The sequence below is a fragment of the Lipotes vexillifer genome, unplaced genomic scaffold (assembly GCF_000442215.2).
Source record: "Lipotes vexillifer unplaced genomic scaffold, Lipotes_vexillifer_v1.1 scaffold987, whole genome shotgun sequence".
Taxonomy (NCBI): Eukaryota; Metazoa; Chordata; class Mammalia; order Artiodactyla; family Lipotidae; genus Lipotes; species Lipotes vexillifer.
Window position 1 is genome coordinate 17,779 of NW_006787426.1, and position 17,094 is coordinate 34,872.

At 56.4% G+C, this 17,094-nt stretch overlaps 1 protein-coding gene across 1 annotated transcript in view; it reads left to right on the forward strand.

Annotated features, from left to right (window-relative positions):
* Positions 1 to 246: 246 nt before the first annotated feature.
* The window catches only part of SMPD4 (sphingomyelin phosphodiesterase 4), a 20,303-nt gene continuing 3,455 nt past the window's right edge, over positions 247 to 17,094 (forward strand). Inside the window, exons 1-12 of the mRNA XM_007460001.1 lie at positions 247 to 339; positions 3,755 to 3,838; positions 5,503 to 5,589; positions 6,909 to 7,051; positions 7,183 to 7,258; positions 7,789 to 7,897; positions 8,001 to 8,053; positions 8,523 to 8,674; positions 10,430 to 10,562; positions 12,429 to 12,500; positions 15,066 to 15,152; positions 16,799 to 16,944. Coding sequence (XP_007460063.1) covers positions 265 to 339; positions 3,755 to 3,838; positions 5,503 to 5,589; positions 6,909 to 7,051; positions 7,183 to 7,258; positions 7,789 to 7,897; positions 8,001 to 8,053; positions 8,523 to 8,674; positions 10,430 to 10,562; positions 12,429 to 12,500; positions 15,066 to 15,152; positions 16,799 to 16,944 — 1,217 coding nt within the window. The 5' untranslated portion in view covers positions 247 to 264. The remainder of the gene's footprint in view (positions 340 to 3,754; positions 3,839 to 5,502; positions 5,590 to 6,908; positions 7,052 to 7,182; positions 7,259 to 7,788; positions 7,898 to 8,000; positions 8,054 to 8,522; positions 8,675 to 10,429; positions 10,563 to 12,428; positions 12,501 to 15,065; positions 15,153 to 16,798; positions 16,945 to 17,094) is intronic.

Genomic DNA, 17,094 nt, shown 5'->3' on the forward strand with positions numbered 1-17,094 from the left:
CATTCTGTGGGCGCTCAATAAATGCCCATCGGGCCCAGAGCGTAACTGTTCCGCGCCGACTCCCCGGTAGGGGGCGCGCCTCGAAGCCCTAACGCACCTACACGTGTTTGCGCACGCGCGCTCCTTACGGCGGATTTCCCCGCTGCGCACGCGCGTTCCGAGGCGGGCCTTCGCTTTGCGCACGCGCCTTTTACTGTGTCAGCCAGAGAAGGTGGCGGCACATTTCCTGCTAGGCTGGGGGAACGTGACGCCACGCGCAGCTTGATGACGACGTTTCGGCGCCGGGTCGCTGAATGGCGGCCTCGGTCCTTAAAGCCGGAGACGCTGTGGCTCTTTCAGGTGAATGGTGGGAATCGCGCGCGGTCCGGCCTCGCGTACCGGCGGCCACCCCGAACTTCCGCCGAAACCAGCTCTGTTCCCACGCGAGCCCCGGGCCTCGGGCCGGGCCGGCAGGGCGCCGAGGGCCGGACTGCGCCCTCCCGTCGCCTTCCCGCGCACCTCGCACGCCCCACCCCGGTGGGCCCGCGGTTAACGTTCGCTGCGCGCGGTGGAGGAGGGAGAGTCTGGGACTCAGCGAGCGGTGTGGAGGGAGCGGGGTGGGTCTCGGCCCCGGCCCGATCCTTACTCGCCTCCCCAGGTGTGGGCCGTCTTTGCGGAGCCTCAGTTTCCGCGTCTGTGACACGGGGGTCCCGGTGCTCCCTTCACGGGGCAGTAGTGAGCGGCAGGCGGGATCACGCCCCGCTCGCAGCGCGGCCAGAGGGAGGCCCTGGCGAGATTGGCGTTGACGGGGCTGCGGCTCACGGGAGGGACCCCGAAAGCGGATCGGAAGCCGCTCCTGAAGGCAGCGGGTGTGGAGGTGGCGGGATGAAGCGGAGGCTGGGCACACAGAGCAGGCGGCGCGGCGGGGAGACGCTGCCCTCTCCCCGAAACACCCTGCTTGGGCGCCTCGGGCTCATTCCTTCAGCCGCTACCTCTGCAAACTTGCTCTGAGCAAGGAGCAGCATTTAATTCATCATCTCTAAAGCTCTGCCCTTAGCAAACAGTTCAGGGTTTTATGTCGCTTTGATCGTTTGGGAGTAGTGCAGTGTTCCCTGGACCACTTGGTTCAGGACTGAAGCGTTTTATTTAAGTCATCCTTAAAACTGAAACCCATAGCTAGTTTAATTAGGAGTTGAACAGTCTCAGTGTTAACTGAACTCAGACTCGGCTCCTCCCAGCTCAAAAGCCAATACTCCAGAGACAAGTGTTGGTACAAAGGAAAGGTTGCTTTACTCAGAAGGCCAGCAACCGGGTAGAAGGTGGACTGGTGTCCCAGAACGCACTCCAAAGATTCTGCTCAGCCGTGACAGTTTTTAAAGGGAAGAAAGGGAAAGAATCTCAGAATCGAGGCAGAAGGTCAAGCTCTGCGTCATTTTCCATTGGGTGTGGGCTGGCTGACTCCTCATGAGCTTTCTTCAGATGTTATCTTGCCTGCGTGATCTCCTGCCGGATTGCACAGGGAGAAGCTGGGGGTAGAGAGCTAGTCATTCTTTAACTACGTAATTTTTCATTCCTACTTCTTTTAATCTAGGGAAGGAATCAATAGGTTAAGCAAGGTATTGTGTGCATTCAGTAGAGCATATGTCAGGAGTTAGGTTAAGTGTTGCCTGGTGACCTCATTTCTATAAGGTTTGAGGCGAACAGAAATGGGCAAACAGGAACGGGGCAAAGGAGCTACTTACAGATCCCCACTGTCTGACATCATTCCATTTCTGTGGGATTAGGAGCAAAGGCTCATCTTCTGTAACTTCTTCGTGCTCACATAACGCGCAGTATTCTTAGAGTGGAAGATGTCGACGTGAGTCTGTGGCATCTCTTTGCTGACAATTTTAATTTTTTTAAATTTATTTATTTATTTATTTATTTATGGCTGTGTTAGGTCTTCGTTTCTGTGTGTGGGCTTTCTCTAGTTGTGGCGAGCGGGGGCCACTCTTCATCGCAGTGCGCGGGCCTCTCACTGTCGCAGCCTCTCTTGTCGTGGAGCACAAGCTCCAGACGCTCAGGCTCAGTAGTTGTGGCTCACGGGCCTAGTTGCTCCGCGTTTGCTGACAATTTTAGTTGCCTGCTTACTAATCAGGCTCAGTAGTTGTGGCTCACGGGCCTAGTTGCTCCGCGTTTGCTGACAATTTTAGTTGCCTGCTTACTAAAAATTGGGCAGAGCAAGCTACAATTATTTTGATGCCCACAAAGATATAGATTATTATGAGCAATAACGTTAATCTCATTGTCTTGAGGCCAGTTTTTGGAATCGTGCTAGCCACAGATGGAGCAGCTTATGTCATGGCTACCGTCTGGTCATCATGCATTTGGCTTTTTCCCTCTGGTGGCAGTTATAGTATCTGTAAAACAACTCAGGAGTGTACATCAGACACTGAAAGATTCTGTGACTCTCTTGTCCTAATCGTTAGCTGCTTGAGCCCGCTCTTTTGTGACTCAGGGAGACCTGGGAAACTTCAGCTTTTCTACAAACAAGAGGCAGGGGACATGGAGGGGCCTTTGTACAGGGGTGGGGAGTGTGCAGGTTTCTGCTCGGTTTCATGGGAAGGTGTTCATAATGCCCAGTGGCAGAGATACATGTTTCCTGTCAGCCCCTCAGCTGCCCACCCAGCCTCTCCATCCATATACAATGCCAGTTGCCGCATCAGCACCGTTCCTCAGGCCATGGGCAGAGCTGTGCCAGGAAAGCCGTCAGCAGCCCATCAGTGGGACTTGCATACTCCCTCTCTGCTCAGTCCGAGTCTGGATATTTTCAGTTTCTGATTGGGGGCACAGAGAGGTAGGATTCTGGAGAGCTACCCCTGATTTTCTGGTGGCCGTTCAAAGGCTCCATTGGCAAAGCTGGCTCGTCCCCTCCCTTCCTTCTCAGAGAGCACAAGTAAGACAGAGGAGATGTGTCCACCTGTCTCTATGGGAGAGTAGTGAGGAGGTCTGTGGGTTTGAGTCTTGGCTCTGCCATTTCTAAGCTGGCGGAGGGCAAGTGATTTTTCTCTCTGCCTCCATTTCCTTATCTGTACTGACCTCGTAGGGTTGTTATGAGGATGTATTTTCTATTCTTACTTAACAAACTTTGCAGCTTAAAGCTGCATCTGTTGGTTATCTCATGGTTATGTGTCAGAAATGCAGGCTCAGCTGGGTTCTCTGCTTAGGGTCTCTCAAAGCTGAGGTCGACCTGTTGGCCAGCTTTGCTCTTATCTGGAGGCTCTTGGGAAGAATCTGCTTTCAAGCTTATTCAGGTTGCTGGCAGGATCCAGCTCTTTGCAGTGGTAGAACTAAGGTCCCCATTTCCTTGCTGGCTATGAGTCAGGACTGCCCTGTATCTTATGGTTCTCACATTTGAGACTTTAACTGTATCTGCAAAACCCCTTCACAGCAGCACCTAGAAGAGTGTTTGAATGACCAGAGACAGGAATCTTGGATGGCTGTCTTTAGAATCCTGCCTGCCTGCCACCGAGGATTAAATGAGAAATGTATGGAGAACCCTCAGAACCAGGCCTGGCATGTGGCAAGTGCCACACAAGCTTAACCAAGTTTTCCCAAGGGTTCCCTGCCACAGACCTGGCTCCGGGGCTGGACCCTGTGGACGGCAGGCACGTAAGCAGCATTTCTGTAAAGTGTGGGCCTTGGCAGTGCAGTGGTGCTGAGCTGTGCAGATATTCTCCTGGCCTTGTGTGTCTTGTGTGGCAGAGGTTGAGGTTTTGTCTTTGTCTCTCTGCAGTGGTCCTCTAAGACGGCCCGTCTGGACCCTGCCCGGGAGGCTGCCATGGCATTCCCCCACCTGCAGCAGCCCAGCTTCCTGCTGGTAAGTGTCAGCTGCCCGCCCGCGTGCCAGGGTGATGGTCGCTCTGCAGCGGAGGGACTTGAGGGTTTTGCCACTGACTTGAAGAACTGTCCAGTGGTGATGTTTTGGGGGGATGTGCTGGAAATGACACTGGACTCGGGTGAGAACCCTCAGGCTCAACTCTGCCCTCTGTTGGTGCAGGACCTTGGGTTTATGCAGCTGCTGAGCCCTGGTTTTCTCATCTACAAGAGGAGTTGATTGAAATGCCGTTTCCTCAGTCTCCTGGGGTTTGGGGAGGAGCAAGGGAGAAGGATGTACACCCACATTTTCACATCTTGTAAATCCTTACACGAAAGCGAGGTGTTTTAATGACCGTAACTGTCATTGGTGAAGAACAGAAGGAGGCTGCTGTGCTGGGGCACTAGGCCTGCACTTTTTATGAACCTGTATTTGGAAGGATGTTCTTCTTCGGTGCCCCTCTAGAGCCAGCAGGTCCGACCCAGGCCTGCACAGCCGGGTGTCTGCCTCTGACCGAGACCCTGTGGACCCCATCCTCGTGTGGAGGTGGCCAGGGCCTTGGATACCCTGGGCAAAGCCTTTGTGGTTAGAAACCTGGCCTTTCCTCCTGATGTTCATCCATGTGCACAGGGCCTTCTTCCCTTTGTGGTCAGAAAAGACGAGAGCTTTCCCTCGCCCCTGATCTGGGGTACATTTCCTTACTTCTTGTCCTGAATGTTTTCTGGCTTCTCCGTCACCAGAGTGTTGGCATTTGGCTGAAGCTGTCTGTGGTTTTTGGCCTGCTGCATCTCTGAAGGTAACAGATAAAGGACGTCTTGGGTCAGAGGGCCAGTGACAACAAATGGTAGCTCACAATCACAGGGCTATAAATGGTGGGTGGTTAGCCCCGGGGGAAACTTCCCATTCACGTGCACACACTCGGTGAGTGCTCTGATCTGTGTGGGGTCCCCCGCTGGCTGCAGGGCTGACCCAGGAGCCAGCCCCCTGCTTGTGGATTGGATCCGGGTAGATTTTGTTCTCATGATGTGCAGCTCTCTGAGGTAGCTGGGGTGCCTGACAGAGGGAGCTGGGAGCCAGCCTGGAAAGTCCTGGCCTAGAGAGCACGGGACCCTGGCCTCGCCTAGGGGTGTCCTGTAGGCCCTGGACACATGCACAACCTGATGTGTGAGGTGCTGGGCAGTCAGGCCAGTGGTGTGTCTGATTCCTGCCCGTCTCTTGGATTACTGTTTGTTTATTTGTTTTTAAAGATTTATTTATCATTTATTTATTTAATTTATTTTTGGCTGTGTCAGGTCTTAGTTGCGGCGTGCAGGGTCTTCGTTGAGGCATGCGGGATCTTTTGTTGCAGTGTGCGGGCTTCTCTCTAATTGTGGCTTGCAGGTTTTCTCTTCTCTAGTTGTGGTGCACAGGCTCCAGGGCACGTGGTCTCTCTAGTTGAGGCGCACAAGCTCAGTAGTTGTGGAGCGCTGGCTTAGTTGCCCCGCAGCATGTGGGATCTTAGTTCCCTGACCAGGGATCGAACCCACGTCCCCTGCATTGTACGGCAGATTCTTTACCGCTGGACCACCAGGGAAGTCCCTGGATTTCTGTTTTGACTTGCACCAGAATATCAGCAAAAGCTGCAAAGCAAATGTGCTCGCTTTATTTTGGTTTCTTGTGTCTCCTAGGCTAGCCTGAAAGCCGACTCTATAAATAAACCCTTTGCACAGCGGTGCCAAGACTTGGTTAAAGTCATCGAGGACTTTCCAGCAAAGGTACAGTTCTGCAGCATCTCTTGGGGCCGTGTCTCACACACTCCTGGAAAAGCATTCTCGCAGCCCCTGCCTCCCATCTCTGAGCGCTGCCCTGCGGAGGCCTGACCCTGTATTGCGACTCTCACGTTTGTGACACGTGTAAACGTGTGACCACGACCACGTAGACCAGGCTTTCTCAGTCGTGGGCTTTCTGTCCCACATGGGACACTTAGCAGTGTCTGGAGGCATTTTTAGTTGCCACATGGGGTGGTGCTGCCGGCCCCGAGTGGAGGCCAGGTGTGCTGGCATCCATCCCCCAGGGCACAGCACAGCATCCAGGACAAAGACGCGTCCACCCCCAAATGTCAGCAGTGCCAAGGTTGAGCCCTGCTGTAAGTACTGAAAGTATGTGTTTACACCACACCCTGAATTGGCAGAGTAAGTGTGGGTCAGTTCAGGAGGCCCGCCTGGACCAGGAGTTGCCACCAGATGACAGGAAGGGCTTGCCCTGAGGAAGAACGGACAGTTCCACCCTTTTTAATAAAGCTCTCTTAGGGTCAGAAGTTTCTGGCATTTTAATTTTTTATTTATTTAATATATTGATTGATTTATTGGCTGCGTTGGGTTTTCATTTTGCGCCTGGGCTTTCTCTGGTTGCATGGAGCAGGGGCTACTCTTTCTTTTGGTGCGCAGGCTTCTCATAGCGGTGGCTTCTCTTGTTGTGGAGCACAGGCTCTAGGCATGTGGGCTTCACTAGTTGTGTCTCGCAGACTCTAGAGCGCAGGCTCAGTAGTTGTGGCGCATGGGCTTAGTTGCTCCGCGGCATGTGGGATCTTCCCGGACCAGGGCTCGAACCTGTGTCCCCTGCATTGGCAGGCGGATTCTTAACCACTGCGCCACCAGGGTCATCCCCACCGTGGGGTCTTATCCTCCTCTTTTCCTGCCCGACCCTTCTGCTCCCACACCCACCACCCTGCTTTGTTTCTGTGAATCTGACTCTTCTCACTCCCTGCGGTAGTGGGGGGTGAGGGTGGGTGGAGGCCTGGAAGCAAGTGGCGAGAATCACCCAGAGCATTTTGAACCTTGTGGAATCGGAAATTTGAACTGCCCCCCGCCCCAGAATTTTTAAATAAACCTTTTAATCATATGCTGGCTTATGTAACGGGGTCAGACATGAAGCAGCCACGCAAGCACAACAAAAGGATCCACAGCGGCTCCTGTGGGCGACACTGGTCCTGCTGGTCTCTGGGCCAGGGAGTGACGTCCTTGGCCCAGGGCCAGCAAGGGAGGCAGGCAGTGGTCCCCAGGAGCTTGCCCAAAATCTCCCTGCGCTGTTGCAGGAGCTGCATGCCATCTTCCCGTGGCTGGTTGAGAGCATTTTTGGCAGCTTGGACGGCGTCCTGGCTGGGTGGAACCTCCGCTGCTTGCAGGGCCGCGTGAGCCCTGTGGAGTACAGTATCGCCATGGAATTCCTAGACCCCGGGTAGGTTGGTCTGTTACCCCAGAGGGACTGGACTTTCTCTCACAGTGATCTTGTTTGCAGTCACTGTTAAAGAACAGTCAAAGCAAGATGGTTCACGGTTCATTTGTCCTGTTTTTGTTGTTCGTGTTCAGGGGCCCAATGATGAAGTTGGTTTATAAACTTCAAGCTGAAGACTATAAATTTGAGTTTCCTGTCTCTTACCTGCCTGTGAGTAAGCTGTGGTGGTGAGAGCCAGGCTTGGGGCCAGTGCCCCGCGCAGTGGCTGCAGTGCTGGCGGGTGGGCAGGGGCCTGAAGGGCTGTGACAGTGGCCAGAACGTCATGGTATCTGTTCAGGGCCCAGGAGCCGTCACAGATTGGAACTTCAATGTTTTTTTTTTTTCAAAGGTCATCTGAACTCTGCCAGTGGGAGGTCCTGGTTGGCTCCTGGCTGAGTGGCAGGACCACATGACTGGTAGCTTTGTCTTTCTGAGTTTCCAGTCCTGTGGGGGCAAATTAAGGGGTCACACTCATGGGTATGAGAAACAAAGCAGACAGGATCCATCGAGTGCCTGGCTGGGTTAGAGATGCACACAGCTGCAGCCCTGCTGTGGTGGGTCTGTGTGAGGACGAAGGGACAGAGTCTGCGTGAAGCTTTTTTGCACAAGCACCGCGCAGAGGACAGCACTGTTCCCCAGGGGGGGTCTGTGTGTTGGCCTCCTCGGCAGCCTTCCCAAGGGCCACCTCTGTCTGTCCACAGGACCCTGTGAAGGCCTCCATCCAGGAGCGTGTGCTCCCCGACAGCCCTCTGTACCACAACAAGGTCCAGCTCCCCCCAGCTGGGGGCCTTGGCCTGCACCTGGCCCTCAGTATCCTTTGTTGGCCCCGCGATGTGGGAGGCCGGGTGGCCAACACAGAGCTGGGTGGGGGGCCCCGACAGCCCTGTCGTTTGCCCCCTGACATGGCCCTCAGATCCATTTGAGTATTACATGTTCTTCTTTGCTTTGAGCCTCATCACTCAAAAGGTACAGAAGGGGTGCCTCTGAGCCGGGTTTGCTTTACTGAAGCCCCCGTGCAGGGAGGGGCTGAGGCCCAGGGCTTGTGTCCACACAAAGAAGGGCTGGGCCAGCCATCGGCCTGCCTTCCTCCATTTCTCCTCCCTTTCCTACCTCCTTTCCCCGGGTCCCCCTCCCTCCAGCCTTTGCCCCTCAGGCCACCCTCACTTAGTGAGGATGACAGGCTGGGGGCAGGCTTGATGGGCCATGTGGGGTGGGCTGGTGCCCTGAGTGGTGGTCAGGGAGGCTTCCTGTAGGAGGTGGCTACTGGTGTGGGCAGGGTGGGGGGATGGGGGTGTGTGTGGGCTCGTCAGGACTGAGGGGTCTAGCCAGGCCCTTTGTGGTGGGGGCTTTTCTCCTGGCACCGCCCTGTGATTGCTGGGTCAGCAGCCTGGGGCGGTGCCCACAGCCGTGCGCTCACAGGAGCTTTGCTTTCCAGCCGCCACCCGGGGCCCTCCACGTCCGCACTTCAGACTGCGCCTACTTCATCCTGGTGGACAGGTACCTGGCGTGGTTCCTGCCCACAGAAGGCAGCGTGCTCCCCCCTCTCTCCTCCAGCCCGGGGGGGCCCAGCCCCTCACCGGCTCCCAGGTGAGTGGCTGAGATGGCCTGAGCCCACCACTAGGTAAGGCCTGGCCCTTCCTGGTTGGAGGGCATTGCTCATGGGTGCCACTCCTTGTCTGGAGCACTCTCTTTTTTTAGGCCTGAGATTCTGCAGCCCCATCTGAGCACAGGCTGGTGGGCGGGGTGAGGGGGACGTCTCTGAAGCAGGCAGGTTCTGTGGCCCTGTGGATGGGGCCTGGCTCTGGTATGGGAACGGGCCGTTTTCTGCTTGTGGCCGCCCTCTCCACACGTGGCACCCAAGCCCCATGCCCAGCGGTGAGCAGGGTGGTGAGGGACTCAAAGCCGAGAGCTGATTGGCAGCACTGGGCGATTGGTCCTGGAGAGGAGGAGCTTGTGGGCAGCGCTGAGCTGTGGCCAAGTGAGACTAGCACGGACCTGTGGACTCGGGGACCAGGCCTTTGCTGAGCCGGGGCCTGTGGTAAAGAGCCGCTGGCACAGGCAGAGCAGGAGGGGAGCGTGAGGCCGGCCTTTCCGGGGGTGAGGAGCCTGTGCTCCTCTAGCCCTTGCCTCACTAGCCCCCGCTCCTTCCCTGGTGGCTGCAGCTCTTTCCTGCAGGTGCTGTCCCCCCACATCTGCTGGCATGTGCTGTACCGTTACCCCAAACTCGTGTGGACAGATGCTCCCAAGGAAAGGGGATGGTGAGGAGGAGTGCGGGGGAGGGGCTGCACAGGTGTTGCTGATGCTGCGGCCTGGGGAGGGGGGGCCAGGGATCTGGGGTCGGGGGAGAACCCAAGTGTGGCCTGGATTCACACCCCCTCAAAGGCAGACTTCAGCTGCTAGGCAGTTTTCTGGGCTGGATTTGATTTGTTTTCACAAAATAATTTCAGATTTTACACATTGCTACATGTAACAAAGAACTTTCACAGGCCCTTCATGCCTGTTGATTTCCGAGTTGTTTTATTCTATCTAATCTGTGTGTGTTTTTTCCTGGGCCATTTGAGTATGTTATAGACACGATGCCGTTACCTCTTAATATTTCAGGGTGTGTTTTCTGAAAGTGTGTGCATCTCTGTAACCGCGGCCATTCCGTTCAAATCAGGAGGCAGTGTTGCTGCCAGGCCACCATCTCATCCCCAGACCCCACTTGGGTTTCACCAGCTGCCCCACTCATGGCTGTCACGCAGCTGGGTTCGTCAGGGTCATTTCCCACACGCGGCTGTCTCTCTCTTGTCCAGAAGGTCCCACAGCCTTTCCTGACCTTGACAGCTGGTGTGTGCACAGTGGGTTCTCGGGTGTTTCCCATGATTAGGCCCAGGTGTGGCATCGTTGGCGGGGGGCACCGCAGTGGCGGCCGTGGTGCCTGTGAGCCCGCTTGCTAGGCTGAGGGTGATGCCAGGTTTTCCTCCTGTAAAGTTAACGAAGGTCTTTTGGCCTCAATTAGTGAATGGGGGACTTAGTAGGAAGATCCACTGAGCCCTCGCTCTTGTCAGCAGTGTCGGCATATCCCTCATGGTCTTCATTTCAGCCAGATCTATTGTGAATAGGGTGGTTGGCAAACAGCGCTTTTCTGATCTCACCCGTCCTGCATTTATCAATGGGCAGATGTGGATGGAAAAGTCACTCTTCTGTTTGTTTATTCACACATAGCAACGTGGACTTGAGGGTCGTTGGACACTTCCACAGGTTGTACTTGTCACTGCTGTCCTGGGTTTGAGGCCCAGATTGCCCTGGCCACACCCGTGGGAGCCTGCCGACAGAGATCTGCTTCTGTGTCTCCCTCAGGACGCCAGCTGTGCCTTTTGCGTCCTATGGCCTGCACCACACCAGCCTCCTGAAGCGACACATCTCTCATCAGACGTCTGTGAATGCAGACCCCACCTCCCACGAGATCTGGAGGTCGGAGACGCTGCTCCAGGTGAGAGCCTGGGTGCCTTCTCTGCTTCTGTTTCAGATAAACTGCTCAGCACCGCCCACCCCAGGGTGCAAGGGCCTAAAGCCTGCCCCTTGGTCTGGGGGTGGCTGTCAATTGTTAGTGTCTCTGCTGTGACTGATGAGAAAGAATTTGCCCACCTGTCTCACCTCTGTGTTACTGGCAGTGTTTTCACCCCAGGACCCCCTGTCCACAGAGTCCTATTTTATTGTGGTGACACGATGGCTGCCCAGCCTTTCAGTTTCCAGTGGCTTGGGTCACCCTCTCTGACTGCTACCGTGGTTTGGGAGGGGTGGAGAGTAAGCCCTGCTGCAGCAGTGTGTTTAGGGCACTGAATGGGGGGGCCTCCCCTTGCTCAGCAGGACCCCATCCCCTCCATGCCAGGGGGCCCCAGTGGGGACGGCAGTCCTGTGTGTGACCTTATGCGGCTCCAGCAGACCCCAGGCCTGTCTCTTCAGCGCCACCTTGGACATACTCTGCTGTTCTGATGCTGGATTCCAGGGCTGAGTGGGTTACCACAAGCATGGCTTGTTGAGAGCCTGGAGTGTGGATGAGATGGGGTTCTGATTTTATTCGGGAACTGAGGTAAAATACACATAATGTAAAATCTAAGTCTTAACCATTTTAAAGCATATAGTTGAGTAGCGCTAAGTATAGTTTACATTGTTGTAATGGGTTTCCAGAACCTTCCTATCCTGTAAGACTGAAAGTCTATACCTGTCAAACAGCAGCTCCTCAGTCCCCCTCCCACCAGCTCCCACACCCACCACCCTGCTTTGTTTCTGTGAATCTGACTCTTCTCACTGCCTCTGTCAGTGGAATCACACAGTATTTTTCTTTTTAATGACTCACTGGCTTCACTCAGCATAGTGTCTTCAAGGCTCATCCACGTTGTAGTATGTGTCAGAATTTTCTTTTTAAAGCTGAGTTAAATTCTGCTGTGTGTGTGTAACTATGTTTTGTTTATCTGTCCATCTGATGGACACTTGGGCTGCTTCCACCTCTTGGCTGTGGTGAACATGAGTGTGCAGTTCTCTCTTTAAGACCCTGCTTTCCGTCCTCTTGATTATCTGTTCTGAAGTGGGATTACTGGGCTGTACGCTAATTCTGTTTAGTTTTTTGAGGACCTGCCATGCTGTTTTCCATGGTGGCTGGACCATTTTTCATCCCCACCAGCAGTGCACAAGGGGTCCAGTTTCCCCACACCCTCGGAACACTTGTTGTTTTCTGGGTTTCTGATTGTGGCCACCCTAATCGTCGTGACTGGTCTGCTCTGCCCTGGTGACGTGTGGTGCTGAGCAGCGTTTCATGTCCTTGTTGGCCACGTGTGTATCTTATTTGGAGAAACGTCTATTCAAGTCCTTTGCCCATTTTTGAATTGGGATCTTTTTTGTGTTGACTTCTAGGCATTCTCTATATAGTCTGGATGTTAATCCCTTTTCAGATACATGATTTGCAAATATTTTCCCCCATTCTGTGGGCTACTTTTTTACTACGTATGTTGTGTCTTTCGATGCACAAAAGCTTTCAATTTTCATGAAGTCCAGTTTTTTCCTTTGTTGCCAATGGTTTTGGACTTACATCTAAGAAATTACTGTCAAATCCATTGTTGTGAAGCATTCCCCCATGCTTTCTTTTAAGGTTCTACAGTTTTAGCTCTTATATTCTAGGTCTTTGATGCATTTTGAGTTGTTTCTTGTTTACGACGTAGAGTGAGGGTCTGACTGTGCTCATTTGCATGTGAGCACCCTGTTTTCTCAACAGCACATGTCGAAGAGGCTGTTCTTTCCCTCACTGAATGGTCTTGACGGCCTTGTCAAAGACCTTTTGACCAGCTGTGCTCTTTCGCAGGTTTTTGTTGAAATGTGGCTTCATCATTATTCTTTGGAGATGTACCAAAAAATGCAGTCCCCTCACGCCAAGGTATGTTGCTGCCATGGTTTCTCTTCCCACCTCCCGCGCTGGCCCTGGTCAGCCTGCTGCTGCTTGTCCTTGATTTCAGTTAGTTTCAAGGACTGGCTAGTGGGACCCAGCAACCTGCCATCTCACCTCCCTCATGTGCTGAGCAGCAGGCAGGTTGTCCTCTGTGCTGGGCTTGCACCCTGGCGGCTGAGGCCCGTCCTCTCTGGGCCTCCCCATGCTACTTGCAGAGCCCTCTCCGTGGCAGCAGGAACAGATGTGGTTGTGTTGCTCGTGTTCTGGGGCGTGGTAGCCGTGGGTGCCTTTGGGAGTCACAGCGCCTCCTGCTGTCCCGCTGCAGTGGCACCCAGCAGACTCTGCCCACCTTGGTGGCCCTGCTGCCCTCTACGTCCTCCAGAGCAGCGGCAGCAGCCCTCCTGGCGGTGGGTGGGGTCTGACGCCCTCCTGCATGTGGTCTGGGCTGTCTCCTCCTCCTACTCTCCTTTTCCTCCTTCCCTTGCTGGGCAGCTCACGTGTGTGCAGAGGCCTAGAGTCCCTGGTCCCCTCCCAGGGTTGTGGCCACAGGGCTGGTCGGGGTAGAACAGTTCTGTTGAGTTAGGGACAGGTGATCAGGTCCACAGCCTGCGCGCAGGACTGCAGTGTGCCGCTTCTGTGCAGCAGTTGGCTCCTTAGACTTTGCTTTTGCCGCTGCCAGTCAGAGTCCTTAAGGGCTTCCTTAGGAATTAAGAATCTGTGGGTCACATTGGAACAGTGGCCTGTGCCCTTCCCTCAGTGGTCCTGCTCCCCAGCCCAGGGTTCTGCCGCACGGAGGACTGGGACGCAGCCCCAACACTCCTCTTGGAGCGCAGGATGTCGCAGCCTCCGTCCTTGGCCCCACACAGGAGGAGGAGAACGGGGGTGGGGCCGGGAATCCATCCTGGGCCTCTCGCGTCGCAAAGTGCCCACCATGCCCCCGTCTGCTTCCAGAGTGCACTTGCTGCTGCACGTTCCTGCTGCTGCCCGCCGGGCAGGGCTGGCTCCCCTGTGGGGTGCGCGGGGCTTGGTCTCGCAGAGGCTGCTTCACGGTGTTACGTTCCTGTCTGCACGTCTGTGTGGGGAGCCCGGGGCAGCCCACCCGCTTCAGGTCTTAGCCGTAGCTCTGCCGGCCAGAGGGCCCTTGCGAGCTGCCCGTCACCTGGGGGAACACCGAGTCCATATGGGGCGGGGTCTTCCCGCTCCTCCCCATGGTCACAGGAGGGTGAGGGCTGCTCAGGTTGACTTGGGTCAGTGCGGGGGGGGGGGCACCACGAAGGCCCCACCAGGCGCCAAGAAACCTTCTGCCCTTTGCCACCTGTTGAGGCCGAGAAACAAAACCTGAGGAGGCGGGGTGTGTGGGAAACCGCGGGGTCTGCTTCATCCAAGGCCCCTGCCGTCTGTCCAGGTCTGCCCCGCACCACGTGGAAGTCCTTGCTGGCCCCACGTAACCCTGGGGTCAGTTTGCCGGGTTTTCTGGGTGCAGGAAGTGCAGCTCCTGGAGCTCCCTTGGTGTGGCTGCGGCTGGGCTGGGTGCAGGCGCATGCACTCTCCCTGCAGGCTGCTGTGGGCCCGGGCTAGGGCCTGAAGGGGAACCGTGGGCTCCCCATTTCCTTGCTGAGTGCGGCCGTGCCCCTTCCCGCCCCAGCTCTGCGTGTCTCTGGCTGTGCCCGTCTCCCCAGCGTCTGGCACGTTCCTTCAGGCCTCTTCTGTGTGAAGCATGGCGCTGGGGCAGGAGGCGGGCGCTCATGGGGCAGGATGTGTGCTGGGCCGGCTCTGGCTGCACTTAGCTGCAGGGAGATAGAGTGGAGGTTCTGGGGTTGGGGGCGGACGGTATGCCAGCTCAGCTGTTACCCCTGGCCCCAGGGTTCCAGCTGCCTCTGGGTGTGTGTGGCTCAGTGTCTGGGGGCTCCTGGTGAGGTAGAGGGAGGTAGAGGTTGGTCTTCCCAGAATTAGAACCAGTAAGTGTTAGCACCACGTTAACCATTTCCAGGATGTGGGGGTGGTGGGCTGGTTCCCGTGCACAAAACCTTTCAGGATGGGACTCTGATTGGGTCTTTTAACACCTAGGAATTGATTCCATCCTGTGCTGATAAATTTCTTTTCCGGACAACCCAGGAAGTCCAATAAATTACATATTTTTCTCTTCTGGGCAGAGGCCTCCATCTAGAACTGGCTTCTCAAATTTCTTTACTGAGCCTGGGTCTTCGGGCCTTGGTGACCAGCAGCATGTCCCAGGGAGGTGGCTGGGCTGCTGACACATGCTGCACCCAGTGCAATGGGGTCGGGCTGACCTCAGGGGCTGGAGGGGCCTCCCAGGTGACCTTGTGGGTCTGTCCTCCCTCTGCCTGGCAGCTGGAGGATCACGCCTGGAGGGGGTGGTTGGCGTCTCATTGGCCTGATGCTGCTGGGCTGTGATTGTTTGGATTGTCACTGACTTGTGCTTTTGTTTTTTGTTTTTCTTGTCCTTACTTCTGGGCTCTTTCTCACCATTTCTTTCTCTCCCCTTCTCCTCCCCCCGCCTCTTCTCTCGGCTTCTCTGCTGTTGTCTCTCAGCTGGAGGTCCTGCACTACCGACTCAGTGTCTGCAGCGCCCTCCACAGCCCTGCCCAACCCAGCCTCCAGGCCCTCCACGCCCACCAAGTACTGGCCGCTTTCGTTTTGTTCCCTTTCACCCCCGCCCCATGGTTTAACCCCAGAGCTCATGTCCTGCGCAGTAGCCAGGGTCTGGCTGGGGGCCGGCTGGGGTGACCAGAGACCAGCCAAGCACAGCCAGGCCCTTCGGCCTGGACCTGGGTTCGGGGTGTACGGCCACATGGCTGGGAGTGATGCACAGGACCCCACTGGCTATGGGGGAGGTCACCGAACCCACCTGGCCAAGCCCCAGACCAACCAAGGTGTCAAGTCCTCGGGTGTCTTAGGGCTCCGTGCTTAGCCCCGGTTCGTGGGGGCAAAGTAGTGTGGCCTTTGCAGCACAGGCCTGGTGCTGGGGACTGACCAAGGATGTGGAGGTCCTGGGGCTCATGGGCGGTGACCTTGTGGGGACTGTTGTCTGCTTAGGCAGGAGTGACCAGGGATGGACTGTGGTCAGCGAGCTGGGTGTTTGGGGCCAACGGGGTCGTGAAGTTTGCTGCTCCACGACACGACCGCTGGGAAGTCTGGGCAGAGACGTGTGTCTGGAGCTGTGCTCATGGCTGGGGCTCTGTCCCCCCTCACCCTAGGTGGGGCCACACACCACTGAACTTGAATTTGAGCAGATGCGGCAGCTGCACTGAGGGAGAGAATGTTCCAGAAGGGGTGCCGAGGGTGGGCCACGTGCAGAAGTGGGTGCCACTCAGGCCTGGGCTGGGGAGGGCCTCACCTGGCAAAGAGCAGGGCCCCTGCCTTCACCTCCACGGCGGGAGGCCTGGCCCCGTAAGTGTCCACATGTAGCTGTGACCAGGGGCTCCTGCGGGCATTTGGCTCAGGGAAGGGAGGCACTGGAAGAAAGCACTTTGACAAATGTAGAGAGAAAGTAGCCCAGTGGTGTCCAGTGTGGTTGCTGGGCGTGGGGCAGGGAGTTGCCCCTGGAAACGTGGAGGGCGGGGATGAGATGCGGTGGTTTCAGTTCCTGGGAACGATAAAGGGGATAGCTCCCTAGGCAGAGTCACGGCCTGGCACAGAGGATGCTCTGTGGTTTTTTATTACTGTTAAAGTATCCCTTATTTTTTTTTGCCAAAACGCTGCAAATCCACCATATAACGACCTAAAAATAGACACATGCAGAAGGACATTACCCCCCGCCTCCCACCCCAGGCATAGCGGCCTTGGGGTGTGTTGCATGGGCCTGTGGAGGCATTTCCGTGCCAGGGAGGCCTGTGCAGACCGTGCCCTGGGCAGCGGGGGGCGGGGGGGGGCTGCCAGTCAGTACCCAGCTTCCTGCACATAGGGCCGGGAGCCGCCTTCACCCCATTTGGCATTGCTCACCTTGGGGTGAAGCTGCCAAGAGCACTTCCAACAAGTCTGTCGAGGGCTGGGGGGGTGGGCGTGGGGAGCAGGCGGCCGGCCCCCAGGCTTCCCGTGTGTGTGGGGGGTCTCAGAGACCCTCCTGGCCTTTGTGAACCCAAAGCTGAGCTCGCAGGACTGAGGGCGTTTGTCTCAGAGGCTCCATGAAGGGGGTTGAAGTGCAGGGAAGCACATGGCACAGCTTCTGCCCCGGTGGCTGTCCCAGGGCGCCATGTGCGGTGCATCCATGGGGGGAGAGGTGGGCACAGCCCAGCACGAGGTACTGACGAGGGCCCTCCCCCCAGGAGTCCTTCATGCCCACCGAGGAGCATGTGCTGGTGGTGCGGCTGCTGCTGAAGCACCTGCACGCCTTCGCCAACAGCCTGCGGCCTGAGCAGGCCTCGCCCTCTGCCCACTCCCACGCCGCCAGCCCCCTGGAGGAGTTCAAACGGTGGGTATGGGCTGTGGGTAGGGGGGCAGTCACCTCGAGCCCTCCTGGGACTGTCTCCTCACTGCCACCCTGGCCCAGAGGTGGGTGGGGGCCGCCTGGCTGCTTCTCAGGCTGGCCTAGGAGAGGCCCCATCTTGCCCGCTCTTTCCCC